Source organism: Acanthisitta chloris, unplaced genomic scaffold (assembly GCF_000695815.1).
Source record: "Acanthisitta chloris isolate BGI_N310 unplaced genomic scaffold, ASM69581v1 scaffold11036, whole genome shotgun sequence".
In the NCBI taxonomy this organism is placed as follows: Eukaryota; Metazoa; Chordata; class Aves; order Passeriformes; family Acanthisittidae; genus Acanthisitta; species Acanthisitta chloris.
Window position 1 is genome coordinate 16,867 of NW_008679768.1, and position 26,005 is coordinate 42,871.

The window sequence follows — 26,005 nt, forward strand, 5'->3', positions numbered from 1 at the left end:
AGAAACCTATTTACACAATTCACTTAAGACTCTAACATCATTGTAACCCCAAAAGTATTTCATGCCCTCCCCTTTCAAAATCACCATTTTGCTGTTTGACTGTTTCGGGGCTGGGGAAGATACCCCAGTTCTTCAAACACACCACTTGCATCAACATGTCTTAAGAAGCAGTAATAGAGGTGCCAGAGCTGCTGTAATCGGAGTAGTGACTTAGAACAAAAAAAATCTGGAAAATGTATTTCATTTTCCACTCTTAACTAAAAAAAATAAGAAAAAAAAAGAGATGACACCATGACTACCACTTAGTTCATTACATTTAATCAAAGAATGAGGAAGGTTTCATTTGTTCTTCCCAGCACAGTTTGTCAGTTGTCTTCTTATCCTCCTCTACACACTGAAAAGAGCCTCATAACTACATCTGCACTCCATGGAAAAACTGTGTATGTGCACACATTTTTCCAGGGCTTCACTCATGCTTTTCTCCAAGTGTCACAGCTGTTACTTTGGACTTCAGTGCCACAGATGAATGCAGCAGCCCACAAGAGAGACCAGAGTTATGAAACAACTGTGAAAACAATGCAATTAAGGACACAGTTTCAGCAGTACTCTGTCACAAGCCGTTTATTAGAACTTCACTTTGACAATAAATAAGGTATTTCCCAAGCAATCAAAATGTAATTATTTAGAAAGTTAAACAATGCAAGTTTCACAATGCAATTTTTTATATATACATAATTTACTGTACTTTAAACACCAGTTTCTCCAGACCTGTACAACAGCAGGATGTCTATTTTTTAAATGCACAGAGCAGGAAACTACCAAGACATGTCTTTACTCTGTAAGCTGTGTGTGAAAACAATCCCAAACCATGTCAGCTTCATGTCGGGTAGTCCAACTGCTACGAATTAATCTGTTAGAGTAGCTGCTGAATTCCAGTTGGGATGTGTGGCTTACCCAGGAGGAAGAATGTCTTTTTAGAGCTATGGTTTTAAAGGACTGGTAAGCTACACAATTCCAACAGTATGATGCAACCATTTGTATTTACTGTGCTACTGCACACCCTGTTCTGCCCTCAACAAAAGTGGCACAGGGAAAAATTCTGTAAAGGATGATAATTTTCAATGTTGTAAAACTCTAACAGTAGGTATAAACTTTGCACTTAAACATATTGTTATCTATGAAAACATCTTTCAGTTTTGGTCAAATGAATTAGCACTTCACTCAAATACTCAAGACATTTAATATGCCTTAATAATCCTTTAACAGTCTGACATTCAAAATTAACTTTGAAAGAATGTTCCCGTTAAATAAAGCACCAAGATTTCCCCATAAGTTTATTCCTTAAAAGAAAGTCTATGAAATACTAGCTTTTTTTTTTAAACATTAGTTCTGCTAACAGTTGTAATTTTAAAATAAAATTTAATTCTTATGGTTTGATCAAAGCCATGTTTCCAAAGTGAGCTTTACATATTCTGTGCAACATCCCATTTTCTTAAGTGCAGAGGTACAGGTCTCAAAGTTATGCAGCTGCAATCGAGTTATCATCTGCTTGACGACCCTGAGGCTTTAAGAAAATAAAGACAGAATTGTAAAAAAACCCCAAGCAACCCCTTACCCCTCAAAAAAACAAAAAACCAGAAAAGACTAAGGCTACTAGGAAACTAACTTTGCAATCACTGTTATCAATACAGCTCTGGTACACACGTGGAGCATTCAGTTCATCCTTACTTCTACAGGCTTCCAACAAACACTGAAATTTGAGCGTGGCCCTATGAGGACCTGGTAGAGGCCTTAGCTCAACTGCCCTGTTAAATGTCTTCTCCACACCCATCTGGACAGCTTAGCACAAGGCCTGGCTGATCAGAGCTCTGAGCATTACTGCAGTATGAAAAGCTGATAATTATCAATGCATAAAACAAGAATGGGTCTGACAGTTTCTTGGAGGAATTTTAAGCAGCATCACTAGAGACAGGAGAGAGCAAGAAAGAAGTTTTCAAAAAGCATCCTTACAGTAAGGTTTTCTGAGGTCCTGACACCTCCAAAGTAAAAGCTAAGAATCCTAAAGCCTCAATCCACAGGAGTGTTGTAAACACCACACTTTTGAGGAAAAAATGCCTTTTATGTTTACTTAGGAGGACATCTTGACAACCAATACAGAAGAGCTGCTGACTGACAGCATAAGCAAAAAGTCTGAACAAGTCCATCTCAAGGCATATGAGCAAACTCTGTGGGTTCCTTGCCTGCCTGAATAGGAAGTGAACAAAATATTCTGGAGATAGGAGCAGAGGAATGAGAAAGCTTTGTTTGGGGCAACTGGATTTAAATGAATCTTAAAAAGTCAAAAGACCACTGTGATCTGTTTTTCATGGCATGACTGAGCTGTCTTCAGAGTTGTACCACTTATGAAATAAAAAAGTAGACTGATTCACTGAGAGAACGTGTTTTAGAAGTTATTTAGGGAGGCGTGGGATGCTACAGAGTCTCTGAACCTAGTCATATGGGTTGCTCAAGCAGTTCTGTTTTCAGAAGTGCTCTAAGTATTAAAAGTACTTAATTATATTTAGCTCATTCCATTATGCTTAAAATAGAGGCAACTTTAAAATTCGTTTTACAGAGCAAGACACAGGACATAACAGGGTCAAGACAAGCACATTTACCTTGTTCATCTAATGGTAACATTTTATACTTAGACATATTTCCTACAGGTTTTGGCTGATGACAGCAATGCACAACACAGTTTTTCAAAGCCAATCACTGTTTCAAGCTGACCATTTCAGTCTGTGTAGAAGCACTCAGCTTTGAACAGAGCTGGGGTGGTTGTTCCCTAAAATGGAGCAGCCCCAAGGAGTTTGAACACAAGGCACTTCTCAGTCTTACCTTGACAAAAATGTGTGTCGGTATGAATCGTCTGAGCAACTGGTTGGTGAAGCTTGGGAATCGCAGCAAGTTCACATGAAGAGAAGGTAACTGCTGATATCCAGCCATCAGAGGGTAGAAGTTATATAACATTTCCTGCTGCGTGCCAGGAAGGATTCTTAATCGGATCTTAAAATAAAGAGAAGAAACCACAAACACAGGTAAGCTCTGTGCCCAGAAAGTCCTCTGCTTACTTTCTATTTATACACTGGTTACTTTCTGAAGTTTAAAAGAATGCGACTAATTTCCTAACCTAGTTTAACTATTGCTTCTACACTGAAACACCATGTTACCCATAAACAACAGGACAAAGGGCTCCTGGTCAGCCTTCCATTTAGCCCTTCTTTAAATGAAGTCTGAATCCATGTATTCTTCCAGACAGAATTTACCATACTTTAAACATCTAAAAAACAATGGGTTTTTTGAGAGTTTGTCCTCTCTCAGATCAGTGTAAGTCTAATCAATATATTCTTCACTACCAGATATGACAGTGTTGTACCTGTTTAAGGCCAGAGAACATGAAGGCATCACTGGGTTCCACAGACACCTCCACATCCTGGACTAAGTTGGTCTTATTTTGCAGGTGATACCTGACTGGTAAGGATTCTCGGACTCGACCAAACGATGGCAGATCTTTGGAAAGAAAGCACGCCAATTCAAACACAAAAATGCATTTTCAAGTTACATTCAGAAAAATAAATTCATTGCAGAAAGCAGTGAAAAGCTTGAAGGAAAATAAGATACAATAACCAGGCATCTAAAGCATTTCTGACAAGTTTTTTTTAGAAACAGATTCAAGAACAGAACACAACTTCATTACAATTTTTCAATAACACTTCTTCAACGCCTAGTTACAAACCTCCCCACTGCTAATGCTGCCCAGGAATGCTAGCTAGGAAGTCACTTTGGTTGCTGATGGATTTTTTTCAGCTTACCAAAAACTAATCAGATACTGTCAGGAAGCTCCTTCAAAATATAACAGGATAGGATGGTGGAAGAATCTCAGTACAAATGAAATAAGAGGAAAACATCAGAATTCTGTACATTCACTGAGCATTTCACTCCCCCCTGCTGTTGTGCAGGTGAAGCTAGAAGAGAAACAGTTCACCTGCCCACAAGTAGCTCCAATTCTCCAGGCTGTCTTTTTCCTGGAGCCAGGATGTAGGTGGATGGAACAACTGTTGCCATGGGCATCTAAAGAAACCTACTGGGAAGGCAGCATCAGCAGAGGTAACTCTGACCTCTGTGCTGCCACATAATACCAGTCAATCCATTGACAGCTTTTAGGAGAACACATTTGTGTAACTACCTTCCTGCTCTTCCCTTCAAGGGGGAAGGGCAAGGCTTGAGGCAGTTTAAGTGATGATATGGTTTCTTTCCTTAGCTCCAGTTTTGTGTCTTTGGCTGCAGTAAATCCAAGCTCTTGGGGCTGTACAAATTTTGGTAGTCCTAAAAATTCTAATTGGGAGGTATATATGTTGCCAAATGAGTATTACCTGCATTAACATGGAGGGGAATGCTCTCCACAATCACATGTGGTAGAGTGATGACTGTGCTAACAACAGGTACACTTTCCACAGGTGAGCTTCTGCAGGAAAAAGCCAAATGCAGACCATGTTGAATGTTATACAACATAAAGCATCAAGTAAGTGCACCAAAAGAACATCATTATACGTGACTAAATTAATATTATAGTAGTTTCAGTGGTGGAAAGAAAAACCACAAATCTTTATACTGGATTGTTTGAAGGGGGGAGGAAGTACCATAGCATTGAGATAAAACAGCAATAAGTAAGAAAAACTAACCTGCTCTAAAACTAAATAAAAGCAAACTTGAAAAAATATATACCTCAACATTTGTCTTTGAATACCAAGTGAATACATAAACCCACACTCTGGGGTGGGAAAACAGTTTTGCCATTTAAAAAGTGAAAAGGTGACAAAATAGTTTTGTAATTGACCCAAGATCTTAGAGAGCAGAAAGCTTCATGGAAAGCTAAAACCATAACACTGTATTTATCTCAAGTGAAATATGTATTTAATCAAAAGTCTAACAAGCTAAGCAAGAATTAGTAAGGTCCAAAGTCTAGACAGCACTTACTACAGGAAGAGCCAAAATTTTTTTGCTTCTAAAACAAAACCAAAAAACCAACAACTCACTACCACCCCTAAAACCAAACCAGACTATTTCCTCTCCTCATCAAGGCCAGGAGATGCTTACCTCTTCCAGGAAATGATGTAACATCCAGTTGCCACTCCACTCGCATTAGTAACTGGAGGACACCGAAGGCAAAAGCACTCACTGGCACTCTCACCTGTCTGTAAAACAACTATCAGCAAGATTTTGTTTAAAATCAAAGCATAATCACTTCTGCAGAAGCCACCAAGTCTAAAAATCCAGTATGACACAAACAAACATGCAGCCAGAAAGGCCTTTGAAGTGCTTTGCAAAGTATACCTACATAATGTATAAATTGAATAGATTGCAAAGTATTCCAATACATGAAAGAGTGACATATACAAATATATGTCAGTTTACTTCCTGAATGGCGTTATGAGGTCTTTTATGTACACACAGAACAAGCTATTGCAAATTTAGAGTTCATAAACACACAGAAAGCAAAATAATGCAAATTCAAATTCTACACTTCTCCTACAGCAAATTCCAAGACATCAGAATAAGATGCCTCTGATGCTTGAAAACTAAAATGCACATGGATACATCGCCCTCTCCCACCCAAATGGATAAGAGGTGGGGAAGAGAAGGAACACAGGCAAAAAAATCTATTGGCTTTGAGCTTTCACTCTTTTTATTCTCTCCATTCGAACTAAAAAAAAAAGTACCTTTTCATTTAGAGAGTGGTCTAAAAAAAGTACTACAAAAACAGGTTTCAGTCTTTCAAAATAAATCATTAACCTTTTTTAAAGATGGATAGCTGAATAGTTGGTACCTGTGGGGATCATCCTGGCACTTAGTTTTTTAGGTGCATCAACCAGAAATCATGAAGCACAAAGTGCCAGAGCTGAAGATGAAATATAGTTTGAAGACTAAAGAACCTAGAAAATAATTGCTTTTTGCCAGGCAACCCTTGAGTCTAGAGATGAACTAGAGTCTTGCAAGTCCTTAATTACATGAGTGGACAGCTGCCTCACAATCAGGCAACCCCTCAGACTGCCTCATTTGATCTGAAGATTCATAGAATACATATTTGCACATCTCTGACTCTGCAAACGCAAAGGCAATGTTCTGCTGGAAGATTTTGGATCAGCTTTACTGCCAAGGACTCCATTTATTTAAATTTAAAGATAACATACTGCAGTTTTAATGGCTAAGATCTGCAAGATAATTTCTTTTATATTTAGGTTATTAAACTGTGGAAATATTAACATAAACGTGCTTACTTTACTAGAAACTGTCCTTTCTAGCTTCATGTTTTTCAGTCTCAAGACTGCAACCATAGACATGGATCACTGGCCTTTGGATGCTGGCTCCATCACATGGTAAAGTATTTACATCCCAGAAAGTATACACAGCACATAAACACTGGAAATTTGAGTATTTTTTCATATGGATGTCTAAATAAAGTTGCACATCAGAAGTATTTTCAAGTGCTTTCCCTTACATCTATTATATTTAGAATTTTGTTTGCCATCCATCATTCAAAAGCCTATTTACTTGACCTAACGAAGCAGAGATACATTTTGAAGCATACTGCTGCCCGAGTTGTGTTCTGCTAGAGTATTAAGCTCTTCTACTTAGAGTTTGAACAGTGAACACTATTTAGAATGCCCCCCTTTATTACTCCCAACTCATGCCAAAGTATCCTCCTGATAGCATAGTCCAAGAGAACTTACCATTCTCTACGTAAGATTCTAGCTGATCTACAGGGGTCATGGAAGGTGACAGCTGTAGCTGGCTAGTTACAATAGTGAGAGGCCAAGGAGAGGCACTCAGGATGTCTGTCATCAGTAAAAATGGTATATCTGCAAATACTCTGTCCAAGGGCTCCAACTGTCAAGACAGACACAAGCTCCAATTATTTCTAACAAAACAGTGCAGCTACTCAAAGTGGTGTGATTTCAAAATATCAACAACTTTTCAAACATACCTTTGTGGAGACGAATTTGACAGCTACATCAAAAGGAAATACTGTGTCTATGGTTACAGTTTCATCCTGTACAGGTAACAAGAGGGGTGGGAAGAAGAGGGGGAAACAAGCCACATTCAGTTTCAGGCCTGGCTACTGATGTCAAAGATCACTAAGGTAAAGTTACTTTTAATCATCGCTTTAGCCAAGTCCCCCCCGGGGAAGAATGTATCTCTAAGATATTTAAGAATAAATATGGAAAACTTTTCTTTCTGCTTATAATCATGGAACTGCTCACCTCAAAAATGGCTACCATACTGCTGATAAGGCATTTTTGTGCTCTACTAGAAAGGTTTCTGTGATACTTGAAATTACAGCTTTTAGAACATTTCTTGCATTTCATGCATGTATCTCCAGCAATCAGTGTATCTGTAATTCCTACCCGGTGACACTTGCAGAGGATTTCCTTCCCCTCAACGACTGTGTTGATTAAGTAAGAAATGTAAAACAGAAACATTCTTGCACCGACTGTTCCACAACGAATATATATTGGTTTTTCCAGCTGCAAAATAAAGAGGCAACTGTATGAGCCAAGCTATACCTAAATTACATTAATTAGGCCTAGAGCTGTACAAAACTTAAACACCTTACTTGATCCAAGAGGACCATAGTAGGATGGGTATTATTTTGACCATAAGAGATCTCCTACAATACAAGACCATAATCATGCAGGGAATGATTTTAATCAGAGCAGCACAGCTCCAGCTGCCTTGCTACTGATGGTTGCCTGTTACTTAACAGGACAAGAAAAGAACCATAACAGTATAACATATGACATACCCAAGTTCTAATATACTGGTCACAACTTCAGTTTGGTGCAACATCTGCATATTTGATCCTCTACCACACTAGTTGGTATCTCTACACCTGCTATTATCTATTGCCCATTAGGCAGTGTGTTTAATGAACAGTTGAGATCAGCCTCCTTATTTCTTGTCTCCCAGTTGTACCATCAATCCGAGAACATACCTTATTTGCAAATTTAGTCCAAAAGGGGACTAGTTATAGAAATACTAAGCTACATGTAAACAGTAGGTAAAATATGCCATAAGTATTTAATTTATTGGTTCAGATACCTGAAAGTAAACTTAAGTCCTTCTACAAGTGTTTTTTATAAGTTGGTCCCTATTTACTTAAGTGCGATACAGAAGTAAGATTTTATGCCTTCACACCTTTTCCCCTGGTTGCAAGTCTCCCACAGGGATATCAGGAAGCAGTGCAGGAAAAGAGTCATCACATGCATCTGTTCCATGAAGAGTCACCTGAGTTTTCTGAGTCAGGTTGGCATCTTGCCCTAGGATTAAAAACTGTCTTCATAGTCACACAGGTTTACATCACTGAAGCATGAAAGCAATAACTAAAAATAATATAATATTAATCTCAAAAAGCAATGTACAAGGAATTAACATTGCTCATTTGGTCGAGTGAATCTTTCAAAAGTACCAGGAGAGAGTAGATTTGACAACACTAAGTTTTCTATGTCAGAGGGTTTGCACCCCTGCAAGGTTATTGTTTCATCTATTTAGGCCAGGAAAAATACTAGAAATCATATTTAGATGTTCCCTACCATATACATAACACAACATCACTACATGAACCAAGTTTTCTTGGTTCACTATAATGAGGTAAAAAGGACATTTCACTGTTCTGTGATTCTTCTGTTTTCCAGAGCATGGTTTAAAGATTTCACATACTTTCAAAAATGTTCTTCCAAATCGGCGTTAAAAATACATAAAAACCTAAATGTATAAGTGTTAAATAACACCATTCTTTGGTCAGAGCTTAACTAGAATAATGGCATGACTGCAATTATGTGGGATAATTTACAAAGCAAAACAAGCCACTTCTTGCCAAAGAGTTGCAACTGTAGAAAATATATCACCTTCTCTATAAATGAAATGTCACATTTTGATTGTTCTTTTAATGCAAAAGCCCACACTGACCTTGTGTATCATATGTTAAGAGTTGAGATCAAGCAAGGGGGAAAAAAAAAAAAGACCATCTATTAAATACTACTTTAGGAGCCAAATCCAAACATCCAATTAAACAAGTTTCAAGAACACTTCACCGATTTTCAATGAGCCATACAACTGTACATAAAATGTGCTTCTATTTCAGAGCACACAGCACATATGGCACCCTATATGCTAGGGGCTTAAGAATATTTTTACCTTCTAGAATAATTGCCACAAACAGGCACAAGCAATATAGAACTTGGGCTTCACATACTGAAGTCTGTCAGCAGTATCCACATATGGCTAACTAGGACTTAGACATACAATATTTGCATTTTTTCCCTTTCCATTCAAAGGAATACTGCCTCACTTCTCCACTGCTCCCCAGATTTCAAGTGTTTTATAAACCAAACCATGTTATCCAGGGCAGGGGAAAAAAAATGCAGGGTGGGTATGGAAGAAAACCCACAAGGTCTATACTTAGGAAACATAAATCTAACTCTGTCAAATGCTTTCAGCTCAGCAAGAAAACGATCTCTCTTTAGGGACAAGAAAAATTGAGTTATGAGCAAATTAGATGAAGAGTTAGAAAGGAATACAAAAGCTTCTACGTTTTCTTTCAGACTTGTAAAGACTTATATTCTGAAAACACCCACATAACCACCACAGACAAGCAGTGGTTAAAGTAATATAATTGAATGAGTCTGTTAGCTCTTGTTCTTACCACTGGTATTTCATTATTCCAAACTTTTGCTTTGGTTTGGCTCTTAATTACTGTATTTCTCTGCATTGCATCAAGAACAAGGAGTGAGTTATGAGACTGCTGGATTAAAAGAAAATAACCCCAAATACCTGGCTTTAAACCTGCTGTGAGCTTCACATCTTTGGCCACTGTCTCCTCATGTGACTGGATTGTCACAATCAAACAGTACATTTCATTAGTCAGGGCAGGAGGTTCATGACGGAGCTGAACGGAAATGTTTGGCACTCTAGAAATAATCCTTCAAGAGAAAAGACTCAGTTATTGCATGTTTATTAAATAACACATTCTTAAGCCTGGTTTAAAGGAGACTAAACCAGCCTATTGCTTAAGACAGTTCTGACAACTGGTGGCCTACTACACTAAGAGATCAGAGACTCCTGAGAAGCAATACAGAGGGAACAACTCCATTAAAAAAAGCCCAGTTTGGAACCCCAGTAATAAGCTCAGATGTTCCACCAGGAATGAAAAAAAGCATCTGCATCAACTGCAATCAAATTTAATTTTTATTATTAGTAGTAATAGCTTTTCAATACAGTTTCTTAGGTATTTGTTGTGTGATGGCTTTTATAGAGAACAATAATACCTCTTAGTTTGCACAAAAATATGGGAAAAGTCTGCCTAGCCAAGTCAGGTGAAGGAGAGAACTGAGGTATACTTGGTATGCTCAGAGATCAAATGCAAGCTTTTCTTCTGTGCTTCTAGCCATTTGGAACCTCAAGAGCCTTTAAGAATTAGATCATATCTACCTTATCCCCAGTTAAGCAAAGACATGAAAAGTTTGTATTAAAGAAGTCTGAACCAGACTTTTATCATCTTAAGGAGAGTGATCAGTACTTCACAGGAGACTCACAATGATACATTATATACATTTTCAAGTGTTTACTCACATAGTGCTGGCCTGAATAGTCAAACTGTCCCAGTGCACTTCATTGTCTGGAAGCTTAGGTCTTCTCTTGAAGGAACGTGCTGCCTGCAATGCTTCCTGAGATGAGGCAACATCTCCCCCTCCCCCTCGCCAGTTCAGAATCACACATCGGCCAGATTCACTTCCCAGGATCAAATCCACAGACGTGATCTGACAGGCACACATTTAAACACATTGGTAAATCTCTGTCTTCTGATCACCCACTGTAAGAATAGTTTTTCACATATAGGCAGAATAAATATATCTATTGCCAAAAAGCTTCTGGCAGCTTTGCAGGCTGAGGGCCTCACCATCCCAGGATTTCATTTAATGAAACAGTGGTGGAAAAAGTATCCGTGCTCAGGTGTGTTCCATGTAGTAGGTTGCAGTTTTCTACCCTCCCATAGTGCTATACCATCTTTCAACTTTTATTTTAAAATGCATTGCACATATTTAGAAAAAAAATAACCCACATAAATCTTGAAACAATACTTAAGTTCTTGTGATTTTTTAGGGTTTTTTGTTTTGGCATTGTCAATAAAGTTTTAGTCTCACTTTTGATACTCAGTTTCAAAAATTCAAATATTTGGAACTGCAGAAACTTGTTAACTGGTGTCAGATTAGAGGCACTTTGTAGTTTGAGTTCACTGTACACAGCAATAAGAAAAGTGTAAAAGAAATTGACAAACCTCAATCTTCTTTCCTACATCTTCAGTTTTTGCCACAAATTTGAAAGAGAACTTTCTCGTTTTGCCAGGCACTAAGCACATTGTTCCTTGTGATGACTGCTCTAGAACATCACTTTTTTGATAGGCTTCTTCTACCACACAGTATTGGTTGTAATCCTATAATGGAGGAATGGGGAAAAGAGTTGATAAATTGAGATTTAAGACATCTTCAGAGAGTAATGGCAGCATAGCAAATACTAAGGCTCTGCGTTACTGGAGCAAACTACTTTTCACACTATCAAAGTTATATTTAGCAAGGAATAACAATGCAATTCTTTGACACAAAATATCCATTAATATAACATGACTTCATGAAACACAAGAAATAGGACATTAAAATGATCCTTCTGAAAGTTTAGGGAGCTTCATTAAAAAAAAAAAAAAGATACAACAGATGCACTCAAACTGCATTTGGCAGTTTTGTCCCAGTATCAACGTATTTGTCGAAAGCAAGATAATGCAAAGAGAAAAAACACCCTTTCAACTTAATAATTAACAAATTTGGGGAAAAAGCTTTTGATTTTTTTTTTAATGTTAAAAACACTAATAGATATTATTCATTTCTTATTATAAACTTTTATCACTAGGTCAGAGATGAATAAAACACAGTTACCTGATTATTGAAACTAATGCAGAGCTTAGAAAACCTGATAGGATGAGGACAATCAGCTCTCAAGTGTACATCAAACTGCACAGGAACATCGACATGAAAACTAGGAGCAAGAAATTTTGCTTTGCACTGTACTGGAATCAAAATAAAAAAAGAAACAAGAAGCAGGTGTTAAACTACAATATTAAATTCCAGAAGGACACTCTTGAAATAACTGCGGTAAGGACTGTTCTGCGTATACTCTCAAAATTTTGGTTTATAAGTGGGACAAATTTGACTACAAACACTGTCATGGAAAGCAGCTTTTCAGCACATGGACAAATCCTTCACAGAGATGCTGCAGATGTCCAGCAGAAAACAGAATCCTGTACACTTAAGAAACAATTCCTTTGCAATGGTCACTCATGAGTGCAGAGCATTACTCTGCACACATTCTGCCCTCCTTCCTCAGAATCCTACTTCAAAGCACAGCAGCGTGGCAGAAGTCTTTCAAAAGGCAAGGGATTCTTCTTTAGTAATCCACATAAGGGATAAGAGATCATTGGCTTCTCTCGTTGTATCTTACCCTGCTGATTTAGATGCAGAACAGAGCAGTGCTGGAACACTGCTGCTGGCTTTAATACGCACTCATTTTTGTCCTAACCAGTTATTTTCAACGTACAACTACATCAAAACTTAAAATCTGATTTAAATTTGCTTTCTTACTTACCAAATGGTATAAAATCTTGGACTTCTATTGTAAAAATATTACTGCCTGCCAAGGAGACACGGTCAGCCCACAGTTTTTGTGATGCTTTGACAGCAGCAGCGTCGCAGTCAGGCTCGGGCTCAGGGCTCTCATTCTACATGCAGGTACAAGATTACAAATAACAAGAAAAGAAGGTTACTACACACTGTCCACACCTAGGATTATTCCAATGGGTAATAGGAGTTCTGCCACTTACCATCAGAACTTTTATCAGATTTTTTTCTATTCGAGATTTCTGATCTTCTTTAAGAGTAGATGCTAATAAACAGAACAAAATAAAGATTACAAGACAGAAGCAAGTGTACCTATTGGTTTGTTTCCTTCCTTTTTACACTTCATAAATCTTTCCTTAGCTTGCACCTTTCCAAGAATACATTCTGGAGGAAAAAATTCAAACATCCATACACCAGTGATGAAGGATTTATTCAGTTTTCAGAACTTTTCCCATTCTAAATGTTTCCTCTACTTCCACGGGAACCAAGCAAAACACTTTTTGGTTAGATTAGCATTTTGTAATTTATTAGCGCAAAATCTCTGAAGAACAATGCTTATACCTTCTTGCTATTTATGTTTAAAAACAGAAGAAAGCATAGAAAAGTCTGGAACTTGCAAAGAGGCAAGCTCAGGCAATATTACAAAAAACAACTACAAAAAAGTGACAGGAAGAAAAAAGGACTATTTAAAATAACCATTCTTCTCTCAAAGAAAGGTGGGTTTGTCCCACTGGCACTTCTTTAATACAACTTTTCCACATGTATATCTCATCAGCAGAGTTCTAGTAAAAAGTCTGAGAGAAGCATATTTGGAATTTTAAAGTCCCAAAAAATGGTGCCAGCTTTGTTACTTACTAGGAAAAATATTTTTCCTCTTCAGCTATGCTACAAGTTCTTTCCCATCCCAAAGCTCCGGAAGTTTGTTAGGTTATTTGAGGAGTCTCAAACAAAGCTCTGTGCCTCAGATATCCTGACACAGTCTATCTGAATGCAATGAATTTCATAATAGAAGAGCAAGAAAACTCAACTTCCAGGGTACCACAGAAGGTAGTAAAAATTCAGTAGAAGTACAGTTATTTTGTAATCAAATAATTTGCGGTAGGGTAAGTGCTGTGTCTGACAACAATTTGTCAGACTTCACCGTACATGTACTTGAATTTTTCTGTATAAGCATAGTGTATTTCTTAAAACAATACCTACACCTACCTCTGCCCAGAAGTTCTAAAGAGTATGTTATATAATCTTTTAGCTGGGCCATCAGGTAGGAACATTTGAGTGCTGTTGTCAGTATGGAAGTGAGAAGGGTCCACCATCCTTCACTGCGATATTCACACATTACGTAATCCAAGAGCCTGCAACACAGTAAAATTGAGAGAGAAGAAGTTACACCAATATTTTAGAAGCTTTCATTTACTTGGTACTATTAATACAAAAAAAGTCAAGTCTATTCTTTATACATGGCAATGATTTATCCCTTGCTCCATCCAAGAGTTTCAGATCTACAAAGCAGCACACCTCAACATTTTTAACACTGACCAATGTTTGCGAGTTCTAGGAAAGCAGAGAAGTGATTTTTAACTCTGCTCAACTGTTTTAGACAAGATTTTCTGTCTACTTCAGAAAAATCTACTTAACAAACTAAAAACGTTTGTTCACAGAACAATCAGGCTTGATACAATATGATCTACTTATCCCAGCCTATCTTCTTCATGTAGCTTCCAGTCAGCTACTAACAACAGTAAATACATCTCCTACCTCAAATGAGAGAGAGACAGACAAGACTCAAACAGTGAGCTAGAAATAAGTAACATTTACCCAATAAGGCAAATTCCCACAACAGGAAGTTTTTCTGCTCTACTAACTGACTCATTTTATCTGTTTTGCTTTCCTTAATACACGTGGAGTCCATAGACTCAGTAACTTGTGCCTCAATCAGCTCCAGGTACAAGGAGCATCTTACATGAACTTCCAACATTATTCCACAGCAGTAAGACATGTGGTCTTACTGAGAACATAGCAAAAGAAGCAATCATAAATGATACTCACTTCAAAGCTTTGGCATAGTCTTTAGCATAGTAATATTCTTCTCCCATTTGAACCACTGATTAAAAAAAGAAATAAAAATGTTCCAGATCAATACTGAAAGCCTTTGCAAAGTTAAATTTAAAAGATGCATCTGATTATCTATACTCACTCAAGTGACTTTTCATTCTTGGACATTTGTATTTCTTGAACTGCGCGACAGCATTACTCAACAAAGTGATTATTAGCTCCTAACAGACAAAACCATTACTGATATCATTATATACGCAGATATTAGGGTCATGCAAGAAAACAGTATTTTTCTTTTGTAGAATAAAACTTACCGAGTGAAGGACATTTTTCTCTTTCAGTTGTAGGGATAAAATCCCCATCTTCTCCTTTTCAGGATCAGAAAGATCAAAGCCTGCATGAGACAATGAAAAAATTCATCAAACTGGAATTCTGACCAGACCCAAAGGGAACTAGTATTTTTGTGGTGAGCTAGATGCAATGCAAGCTCCAGCTCTGTAGACACACATTCTTTTACCTCACACACAGATACCTTTAAGGCCTTATCTGTCCTCTGTTCTAGAAGGGAAATTCTAGAACACCAGTACTTTTCCCTTAGTTTAAAAGAAGTTATCTGAAGCTACCCAAAACTAGCAAATTAAACAACCTAGTCTTTATACTGCATCTATTAACATTTAAAGTGCATATGTTAGGACAAATTTGTGGCCCTTTTCCAACCTGATCTCAAGAAGGATTCAAGCTTATGTTTCTTTAGCAGTAGGGAACGCCAACATATGACAACTGTATGGGGCTTTAAAAGACTGAACTCTTGCTGGAAAAAAGAAAACTGATATATTAATAGGTAAAATTTCTCTTCATCTTAAACTGTTTAACCTTGGCAGCAGATTCTAACAGTAAGACTGGAAGATAAAAGAGATTAGACAGTCTTGTATTTACAGTAAATGAAATAAAGTCTTTAAAAGAGGGCAGTGAGGAAGCGGCAAAGCCCAAAAGGTATGTAAGAGAATATAAGAGACCAAATGGACAGGGAGAAAGGGAACAATTAAGACCTCAGAACTGCACGTGCATTCATATGTAGTTCAAAGCTGTTACAAGCAGCCTGAAATTCTGAGAAAACATCCTCCTTAATAGGGAAACCACAAATTCCTTTTTTTAGATTAAAATCTAATCATTGCATCCTCTCAATCCATTTCAAAATCCAAAAAACTTTTTCAGAAAAGGAAAAAAAAAATAAAAGAGTCCTGAACTCCTAATCTGCAATTTACAAGATACAATATGGATAGCAGGATGAACTTCTAACAATCACATTCAGACTTTGTTACTTTTTCTGCAAGCAGTTCTCTTAACTTCTCTTCCCAGGACTGCATTTCACTGCAATCAGGCATTCCAGCAGCACAGGGATTACAAGTAGCTCAGACAGCAACAGAAACAAAGCAGCAGCAGAGCATCAGTACAGCCTATGCAACTTAGCTGAAGACCTGACATCACAGAAACCTGAAGTTCCTTTCCTTATTTCTTATAGAAATCAAGCACACTTGTGCTTCCAGCTGACAACTATCAAGAGAGTGAGGTCCAGCCTGGCATCTGTCTCGGTGGAAAAGGGATTACATGCTGATGCCCACTAAGTCAGCCTGCAGGATCAGCAGCTACAGAAGTCTGTCCAAACTCCACAGACAATGCACAGAAACGTACTTAATATTCCTTGCCGCCATGGTCTTTGTCCATAGAAGTCAAGCACTCCAGTTTGCGTTTCCAGGGGATCCGGATTGGGATATGTCACAGAGGACTGTAAATTCAGCAAATATAGCAATAAAAAAGGGTTCATGTCTCATTTTCTGCCAGGCAAGTGCCAAAAGAACCCTAAAACCACCCTCCCCCCTCCCATACTAATACTAATGGTCTTGTTTCTCTGCTTCCTGTAAGCCACCTGCACATATAAAGAAATATACTGGAAAAACAAACCAGTAAGTTTTCAAGTATCCATAGATCTGGAAAGTATACTTTTATTAAAAAATATTTTAATTATTTTAAAAACATGTCAGAATTATCTGTAATAAAATAAATACGAATGCATTTGTTCTGGAGTCACTTCGTCCATACATAACAAACACATGTAGTGTTCTGATGTTTGCAAACACATGTAGTGTTTGCAAACATCAGAAAGACACATCCTTTCCTTGGATTTCAGTTACACATACTACAGATTGTTCCACTTGCATTTAAAACTACAACATTAGCTAATTTATTATCTTGCAAAGCATTTTCTCCCCTGCCCACTTACATCGTGGTTACAAAGCATACTTGCTAGCTGTTTCCGTTCCTGTGCATAGTAGGCTCCCTGCTGGTAATAGAAACCTGGATTCTGAGTTTGAATCGCCGTCAGTCCCAGCTTAATTGCTTCATCAAACAAGTCACCAAAAGCCTGAAACCTATTTTAAAAATTCATAACCAAGATTATGTACAGCACAGCAATCTGAACTGAAAGGTACCCTACATTTAAAAGTTCTGATTAGTCTTAAAACAATTATATTTCTCTGAACTTTTGCATCTAAATTCTGTGGCTGCATTTCTGTCATACTCTGTTCATTCAGAGAAAAGTAGTCAATAACCAATACAAAACAGAGCAGCAGCATATAGTTTTTATGTTCTAGTATATCTCTATCTTGGATAAATAATTCAGACTTTGTATCTTGTCTAGACAAGTGAAGTTCATAACGTTATATAAAACTAAACCAGAAATACCACCAAGCCAAAACATACTGTTTAGACATCCAGGCAGCATGCTCAAAAGCCAGTTCTGCACTTCCTATTTTTTTCTTGCATAGGTCAATATGCTTCCTGAACTGTGCAATTGCATCCAGGGGAGTGTTATGCTGAAAACAGAGGCGACAGATCTAGAAAAAAAAAAAAAAAAAAAAAAGAGGAAAACTCACTGTGTTAGGCTGCTAAGGATTAGCACTCAAAAACCCCCAAACTAATTTTATGCATTTCTGAAGAGCAGAAATTGCATTAAAAAAAAGAAGTGCTACACTTGAAATCATGTGGTCATCCAGTTCATCTAACACTATTTTGCTTCCCCTTCCTCCCCAAGACATCAGTGGAAGAGTGCATAATTCACTGCCAAATTCAAGGCTGAACTGCAGAGCCACTAGGGAGATCATTATCTTTGAAGCCTGCAGTCTGCAAATGGAATTTGATGGAATCCAACTCTAAGATGTTGTAAATGGTGGGACAGTTTTGTTTTACCTAAAAGCCCCTCAAATACCACAAAAGTATGGTCTGATTCTTTAAGAGTTATTTCCCTCCTCCTAGCAAGTAGTAACTGAACTATATTGGCTTAAACTTTGCAAGATGACGAAAATATTCAAGGAATAAGCAAGCCCTTGTGTTCATTCCTCCTGCACAGAGTGAGTTAACCTAGTCTTTCAGATGACTGCATCTCAAATGAACTCCAATACTTCAAGATACTCCCAAACCTCAGCTAAGGACCTCTCTTTTGTGTGGAATTCAGAAGGCCCTGCAAGTCTGAGTGTAACTGGTATTGCACTGATAGTACTTTCTAATCTATCTCTGTAAAAGCAATACAAAATGGAACTTTTAAACCTTTAGACATTAAAAATGCACCAAGTTTGTGGTTTTTTTTAAGTTGTCAAAGGTTAGAAGTACAGTTGTTACCTTGTAATTTACAAATCCTGCCATGGTTTTGATTTCCAGAATGTTTGTTTCATGAGCCCTCAATTCATGCACAAGATTATAGGCAGTTCTGTAATTCCTAAACAGGAATGCTTAAATTAGAGTTAAATCACACAAGAAAATAAAACTGAAGAACAGGATTGCCAACAGCAGAAAATAGCCTTCCAATCAGAGTGTTCTTCTCAGTGAAGAACTTGCCCCTTACATACATGTTTAAATAATTTTGCATTCAGGAAGATATTTATCACAGGCTATGGCTTAGGAGTAGTTTGAGGTAGAGAGGGTGAGGGAAGATTCCATGAGTCTTACTTGAGAGCATTCTGTGTATCCTGCTTCAGCTCACTGAAGAATGCTATTTTGAACTGGTGTCTAACAAACAAGAGCTGCAAAACACAACCAGTGGACATTATTCACAGACATATCTGTTGCCTACAAAGCAGATACAGGTGATAACTTCTAAGGTTTACATAATATAGCACCTGACTTGAAAAACTGACTATGCAACTGTTTCCGAATAGTTCTCTCTACCACCATGACACAGCAGTGATCTTTCAATAGATTTAATCTATTCAAAGCCTTTTGCCCTGGAATGAGGGAGAGGCTTTGTAACACCCCAAAATCTCTACACCAACAGAGCTCATTGTGGTTTGGAGCTCGCCACTTGGATTCCAGATTCCAAGAGAGGGAAGCTGACAATTGCAACAGAACATTGGGTGTCTGAGCAGATTTGAAAAGCTGAAGTTAAAAAGCCAAATCAGCTTTTGAGTACAAGATGTCTAAGGAAAGCACATCCCACAACTTATAAGATGGTACACTCAAATAGCTTAAGCCATATAGATAATTAAAAAGTTTTTCTTTTTTTAATCTGAGAACTTCGTTTTAGGGCTGCAGCTCTTCTTCTAAGGAATATGTGAGAAATACAAACCTAAGAACAAAAGCTACCAAAATAAATGTTACATTGCACAAAATAAAACCAGATTTACTTTCTATACTGACAGATGACATCTCAAGTTGGAAGGGGGAATAAAAGCATTTAAGCTACAAACAACCCTTACTTTCATGTTTTAACATGCAATATAACTTGCACAGTATTTCAAACACAGGGTAACATTACCTGATGAGTGGTTTTGTTCAAGAACTCCTTGTGAGATTTAACTCTTCGTATTTCTGTGTAGTAGTAAGTCTGCGCATGCTCATAGAAAGCATTTTCCAATCTGCAACAAAGTTTATCCTAAGTTTCACAACGTTTCTCCCGCACACAAAGAAATTATGAAGTTCTTCAAAATAAGTTACTTTTAATCATGTTTATTTGAGGGTTGTCAAAGTAGCTTGTGATATTACTAAACTCTTCTGTAAGTTACCACAGAGGAAAAGTCTGCAGACAAAAGCCCTTCACGTAAGATAGCAAGAAGTAGAGCAAGTAAGTCTGAGAGCTTTATATACTGACTTCTAATATAACAATCTGTTGATTTCATAGAATCACAGAATTTTAGGGGTTGGAATGGACCTTAAAAATCATCTAGATCATCCATGGGCAGGGACACCTCCCCACTAGACCAGGTTGCTCATTTTGTTTAATAAAGTCTGAGGTTAAGCTGTTCTTATTTTGCAAGGTAATAGGAAGTAGAGAGATGCCCCTAAGTCAATGCAAGCAAGCCTCGAATAAGTCCAAACAGACCAAGACTGGGGGGGGAAGGGGGGGGGGGGGGGGAGGAAGTAAAAAATAATAGCAGCAAATAAAATTATGAGGTCACAGACTAGTTTTCAGCATTCTGTCCAAACATCAATGACTACCTGGGTTGCAGAGGTAACAGTGGAACTTATGTTTGCAAGATAAATAGCCCAAGGCAAGTCACATGGAGAAAAGAAAAAGACAGAGGCCCAGAACACTGAATACAGTATGAGGCCTAGGAGGATCTAAGAAGCATGCACTGCATGATCAAGCAATAAGGAATAAAATCAGCTAGAACAAGACCAGAACCTAGGAGAGGAAAAGAGGGACCTATACAGCCAGAAAGAGGCAGGGCAGGAGAGAACAAAAACCTGCTAACAATTACACCTAACAAAACATTTATAGGGAAAAGTATTTAGAACCAGCAGGGCTGGTAGAAGTAGAAAAGCTGACTTTGCATCTACTTGACTTGAGGAAGAGAGTATCTTGGGATATGTAATAATATTTCTTCAAATGCAACAACTCTGACTGTCAGTACTCAGCCTCACAGAGAAACCAAGTTGTGTGGGATTCATCAGGTTGCAGAATAACCTGAAGAATTCCAGTGAGAACAGATAAAACATTCACTGCTGATCTACAATGAGTGTGCCACATAGCAGGCATCCCAACCTATCACCTCTCTCAACATCTGCATTAGAATCATAGAAGCACTTAGGTTCGAGAAGATCTTTAATCATCAAATGCAACTGTCAACCTATAGCCAAGTCCACCACTAACCCATGTCCCTAAGCACCACATCTACACGTCTCTTAAATACCTTCAGGAACAGTGACTCCCTGGGCAGCCTCTTTCAGTGCCTGATAACCCTCTGGGTAAAGAAATTTTTCCTAATATCCAATCTAAACCTTCCCTGATGCAATTAAAGGCTGTTTCCTCTTGTCCTATGGCTTGTTATTTGGGAGAAGAGACCAACATGCACTTCACTACAACTTCCTTTCAAGTAGGTATAGACCTTTTCTTCAGGCTAAACAGCTCCAGCTCCCTCAGCTGCCCTGGTAAGACTTATGCTCCAGACCCTTCACTAGCTTTGTTGCCCTTCTCTGGACATGCTCCAACACCTCCTCTTCTCATAGTGAGGGGCCCAGAACTGGACACAATACTCGAGGTGTGGCCTCACCAGTACCAAGTACAGAGAGACAAGCACTCCCCTAGTCCTGCTGGCCACACTACTGCTGATACAGGCCAGGATGCCATTGGCCTTCTTGGCCACCTGGGCACACTGTTGGCTCATGTTCAGGGGCTGTTGACCAGCACCCCCAGGTCCTTTTCCATTAAGCAACTTTCTAGCCACTCATTCCCCAGCCAATAGCACTGCCTGGGGTTGCTGTGACCCAAGTGAAGGACTCAGTGCTTTGATTTGCTGAACCTCGAACAATTGGCCTCAGCCCACCGATCCAGCTGATCCCTCTGCAGAGCCTTCCTACCCTCCAGCAGATCAATGCTCCTGCCCAGCTTCGTGTCATCTGCAAACTCCCTGAGAGTGCACTCAATCCCCTTGTCCAGATCATGAATAAGGATACTAAACAGGACTAGCCCCAATACTGAGCCCTGGGGAACAGCATTAGCGACCAGATGCCAGCTGGATGCAGCACCATTCGCTACTACTCTGTGGGCCCAGTTGTCCAGAGTTTTCAGCCCAGTAAACCGTGCACTTGTCCAAGCCATGGGCTGCCAGATTTTCCAGGAGAATGCTGTAGGAAACACTATCAAAGGCTTTACTTAAGTCCAGGTAAACAATATCCACAGCCTCTCCCTCATCCACTAAGTGGGTCACCTGGTCATAGAAGGAAACCAGGTTGGTCAAGCAGGACCTGCCTGGCTGGGCCTGATCCCCTAGTTGCCCTGTATATGCCACATCATAGCACTCAAGATGGTCTGCTCCAAAACCTTCCCTGGCATCAAGGTCAGGCTGAGAGGCCTGTTCCCTGGATCCTCCTTCCAGCCCTTCTTGTAAATGGGCATCACGCTGGGTAACATCCAGTCAACTGGGACCTCCCAGGTTTACCAGGACTGCTGGTAAATGATTCAAAGTGGCTCAGTGAGCTCTTCTGCCAGCTTCCTCAGTACCATTGAGTGGATCTCACCTGGCCCCACAGACCTGTGTGAATAACTGGTGTAGCAGGTCATTGACCATTTCCCCTTGGATTATGGGGGCTTCATTCTACTCCCCATACCCGTCTCCCAGCTCAGTGGGCTGGGTACCCTGAGGACAACTGGTCTTACTATTAAAGAGTAAGGCAAAGGAGGCATTAGGTACCTCTGCCTTTTCCTCTTCCTTTGTTACTATGTTCCCCCCGCAACAACATCCAATAAAGGATGGAAATTCTCCTTAGCCCTCTTTTCGTTGCTGATGTATATATAGACATATTTTTAATTGTTTGGGTTTTTTACAGCAGTAGCCAGACTAAGTTGTGTTTCGGCTTTGGCCCTCCTCCTTTCTCCCCCTGCAGAACCTCACAACATCCTTGTAGCCCTCCTGAGTTGCCTCCCCCATCCTCCAAAGGTCATAAACTCTCCTCTTTTTCCCCCAGTTCCAGCCAAGCCTCTCTGTTCAGTCAGAACAGTCTTCAACATCAGCTCATCTTTCAGTACATGGAGACAGCCTACTCCTGCACATTTACGATTTCCTTCTTGAAGGACTCCTTTGCCCTTCAGGACTGCCTCCCAGGGGACTCTGTCAACCAGTCTCCTAAATGGGACAAAGTCTACCCTCCAGACATCCAGTGCAGCAGGACATTGACTCCCCTCCTTCTCCAAGAATCGTAAACTCTTTCTGTGACTGCTGCACCCAAGACAGCCTCTAGCCATCCTATCAGCCACAACCCTTCTCTGTTCACAAACAGCTGGTCCAGTGGGCACCTTCACTAGTTGGTTTCCTCACCAGCTGTGTCAGGCCATCTTCCACACGCTCCAGGAACCTCCTAGACCACTTTCTCTCTGCTGTGTTGCATTTTCAGCAGATATCTGGTAAGTTAAGTGCCCCATGAGAACAAGGGCTAGTGATTGTGAGACTTCACCCAACTGCTTATAGAGTATTTCATTTGCCTCTTCATCCTGGTTGGGTGGTCTGTTACAGACTCCCACCATGATGTATGGCTTGTTGGCCTCACCCCTGATTCTTACCCATAAACACTCAACCCTATCATCACCATCATTAAGCACTGGACAATCAAAACACTCCCTAACATACAAGGCTACCCCACCATATCGCTTTCCTCATCTGTCTCTGCTGAAGAGTTTATAGCCAACCATTGCAATACTCCTCTTGTGCAAGTCATCGCACCATGTTTCCACAGTGGCAACCGTATCATAGTCTTCCAGCTGTACAATAGCTTCTAGCACCTCCTGTTTGTTGCCCATGCTCCATGCATTGATGTAGACACTCTTCAGCTGGGCTATTGATCCCACCACCTTTTCTGGGGAAGAAGGCCTAATTCCTATGTGACCATTCTCAGGCACTTTCATGGTTTCTAACACAGATATAACTCTTGAATCTTTGCTGCCACACAAATTTCCATCCCCCAGCTCCAGCAGAATGAAGGCTCCAACTAACACAACCAATACTCCAACACTGTCATGCTGCCCCTAGGCTTACCTCTAGTGAGCCTGGTTTTGTCTCTTTCTCCCTTTAAGTCTAGTCTAAAGCAAATGAGCTCTGCTAACCCATGTGCAAAGACCTTTCTTCCCCTTGGAGACAAGCATACACTCTGTTGTCAGCAGTCCTGGGGCTGTGTAAACCAACCCATGGTCTGCAAACAGAGAAAAACAAGTGTTTTACAGTCACTTACCTTATAATATAGCCAACAAGATGATCAGTGTGTGGAAGTACAAAGAGTGATTTTCCAGAGAGGTCACAAGCATTACATAAAGCTGCTGCCCTCTCTGAAGCAATAACATCTTCCCCTAGTGAAGTCAAGGAAAGCACAAGTAAGTGGTATGCAGTGCTGCAATGTCAAACTAGCTCTAAAAGCTTAAAGGTCAAGTAATGAACATCAGGTAGACCTGAAGGTCTAAAAAAGTATGGAAAAATCTACTAAAGATAAAACCAAAACCACATTCTTCCTTACTTCTTTTAGAGTACTATGTACTTCATCCAGCAGAACACATTGCAGAAACTCTCTAGCAGTTTCTAGCAAAAAAACTACAAGTATGACATAAGCTTTTCATCTTTCACAGAATTAAATGTCCCATGTTTTATGAAATACAATGGCATCCAGAAAGATAAACACATATAGCAGGTAGAGCAAAAAACAGTTTGCCAGACACTAGCAAGTATGCAGCTACAGCTGAAGCAGCATCTCTACAGGAATTCAAGGTTAAAGTGCATCATGTTTCACAGCTCCACCTAACTCCAAAATTTTATTGATGAAAACCAAGTTAAACTGAAAGACTTCTATAGGTACCAAATACCCTTCCTCTAAGTTGTCAATGTTTTTACAGCTTTTCTTGCTCTTAAGCAAGGTTTAAAATGCAAATTGCTTACAAGAACGTGTTACATATATTACGGTAGAAAACCATCTTTGACACTCTGTATCGAAAGATTTGGACTTAAGAGGAAGAAGTTAAGGATAAAAGTATCAAATGTTTACAGTCAACTGCCCTGAGCACTCTTTTTATCCTTGCACCTTCCTGCTGTCACAATACTTTTAGTGTATGTAGGTGATGTTAAACTAAGCACCGCAGATAATGTGACAAACAATAGCTCAGTCCATGGGGCCTCCTGAAAAGTGAGAACCCCACAGCTGTGCAGAGTTTTGTAGTACCTGGAGGCAAAGGTGTTTTTTTCTGGATCAGAACCACAGCGACTTTTGTATTTCTTCCCTGCAAACTTTGCCTAAAGAAACACAACAGCACAGTGTCAAGGTTTCACTTCTTCCTTCTGAATAACCAGAACAAAACAAGATTTCAGTCTAGATGGAAGTACTGAAAGAATGTTACATAGGGAAAAAAGCCAAACGCAGCAATATGCTACATCATCCACAGAATGCTGTGCTCCCTTTCTTGGGGACAGAGCAATTGTCCTGGGCTTAGCAATCAAAACTTCAGGGGCTGTTTTAACTTACAGAACTTCTACAAACAAACCATTAAAAAGAGTTTTTACTGTCAGTTGTATGTTAAAAAGCAAAGTTTAAGTTCCCCTTTATTTGTGTCTAAGAAAAATAATCAAATGGTATGTTTTAGAATGCAAAAGAGATTCTGCAATTCACACTTACATTGGCCTGTAGCACATTATGAACCAAGTGTAAAATAGTCTACCTGACAATTTCAACTCGAGTAGCACACTCCAACTGTTTTTCCTTCCACTGTGGCTCATCCCAGTCTAGTTCATAGAATACGACCACAAGTGCTGGAACCAAATTCAGGTGTTTGTTCATCCAACCAGTCTTCAGGATTCCTTTTGGAATGTACCACTCATAGGATGTCCTCTGAAAATATTGAGGCTATTAAAGCAAGCTACAAAATGCATTTACAAACACTTATAGCGGAAGAAAGCGAACTGTCTCAACATTTTTTCACATGACTATGTTTTCATCTTTCCTTTAACATTCTTCCGTTCAAGCCTTTGCTTCCTACAAGTAAAACACCTCCCCTGACACCTAGCATCAGGGACTGATGTCTGAGATACTGATAGAAAAGAACAACAGATTCCAGGTAGCCTGGAGAAAGGGGCCAGGTTCAGAAGCATGGTTCACACACTGCCATGAAATATGAAGCTCAGTCTAAAACAGTCTCAAACAGAGCAAACACACCAATTTCAATTCCT

General features: G+C 39.2%; 1 protein-coding gene across 1 annotated transcript; it reads right to left on the reverse strand.

The window, feature by feature from the left end:
• Positions 1 to 1,149: 1,149 nt before the first annotated feature.
• On the reverse strand, positions 1,150 to 25,667 carry TRAPPC11 (trafficking protein particle complex 11; the record flags this gene model as incomplete). Its single annotated transcript, XM_009077443.1, has 28 exons — positions 1,150 to 1,564; positions 2,878 to 3,045; positions 3,416 to 3,549; positions 4,413 to 4,504; positions 5,137 to 5,245; positions 6,771 to 6,927; positions 7,025 to 7,090; positions 7,446 to 7,565; positions 8,236 to 8,357; positions 9,871 to 10,019; positions 10,669 to 10,856; positions 11,375 to 11,530; positions 12,027 to 12,157; positions 12,733 to 12,865; positions 12,968 to 13,029; positions 13,971 to 14,116; positions 14,811 to 14,865; positions 14,959 to 15,037; positions 15,131 to 15,210; positions 16,509 to 16,602; positions 17,098 to 17,245; positions 17,577 to 17,710; positions 18,492 to 18,588; positions 18,819 to 18,892; positions 19,624 to 19,723; positions 24,030 to 24,144; positions 25,005 to 25,075; positions 25,498 to 25,667. Coding segments are annotated over 28 exons (3,195 nt in total), but the record flags the coding sequence as incomplete, so codon positions are not given.
• Between the last annotated feature and the right edge of the window lie 338 nt (positions 25,668 to 26,005).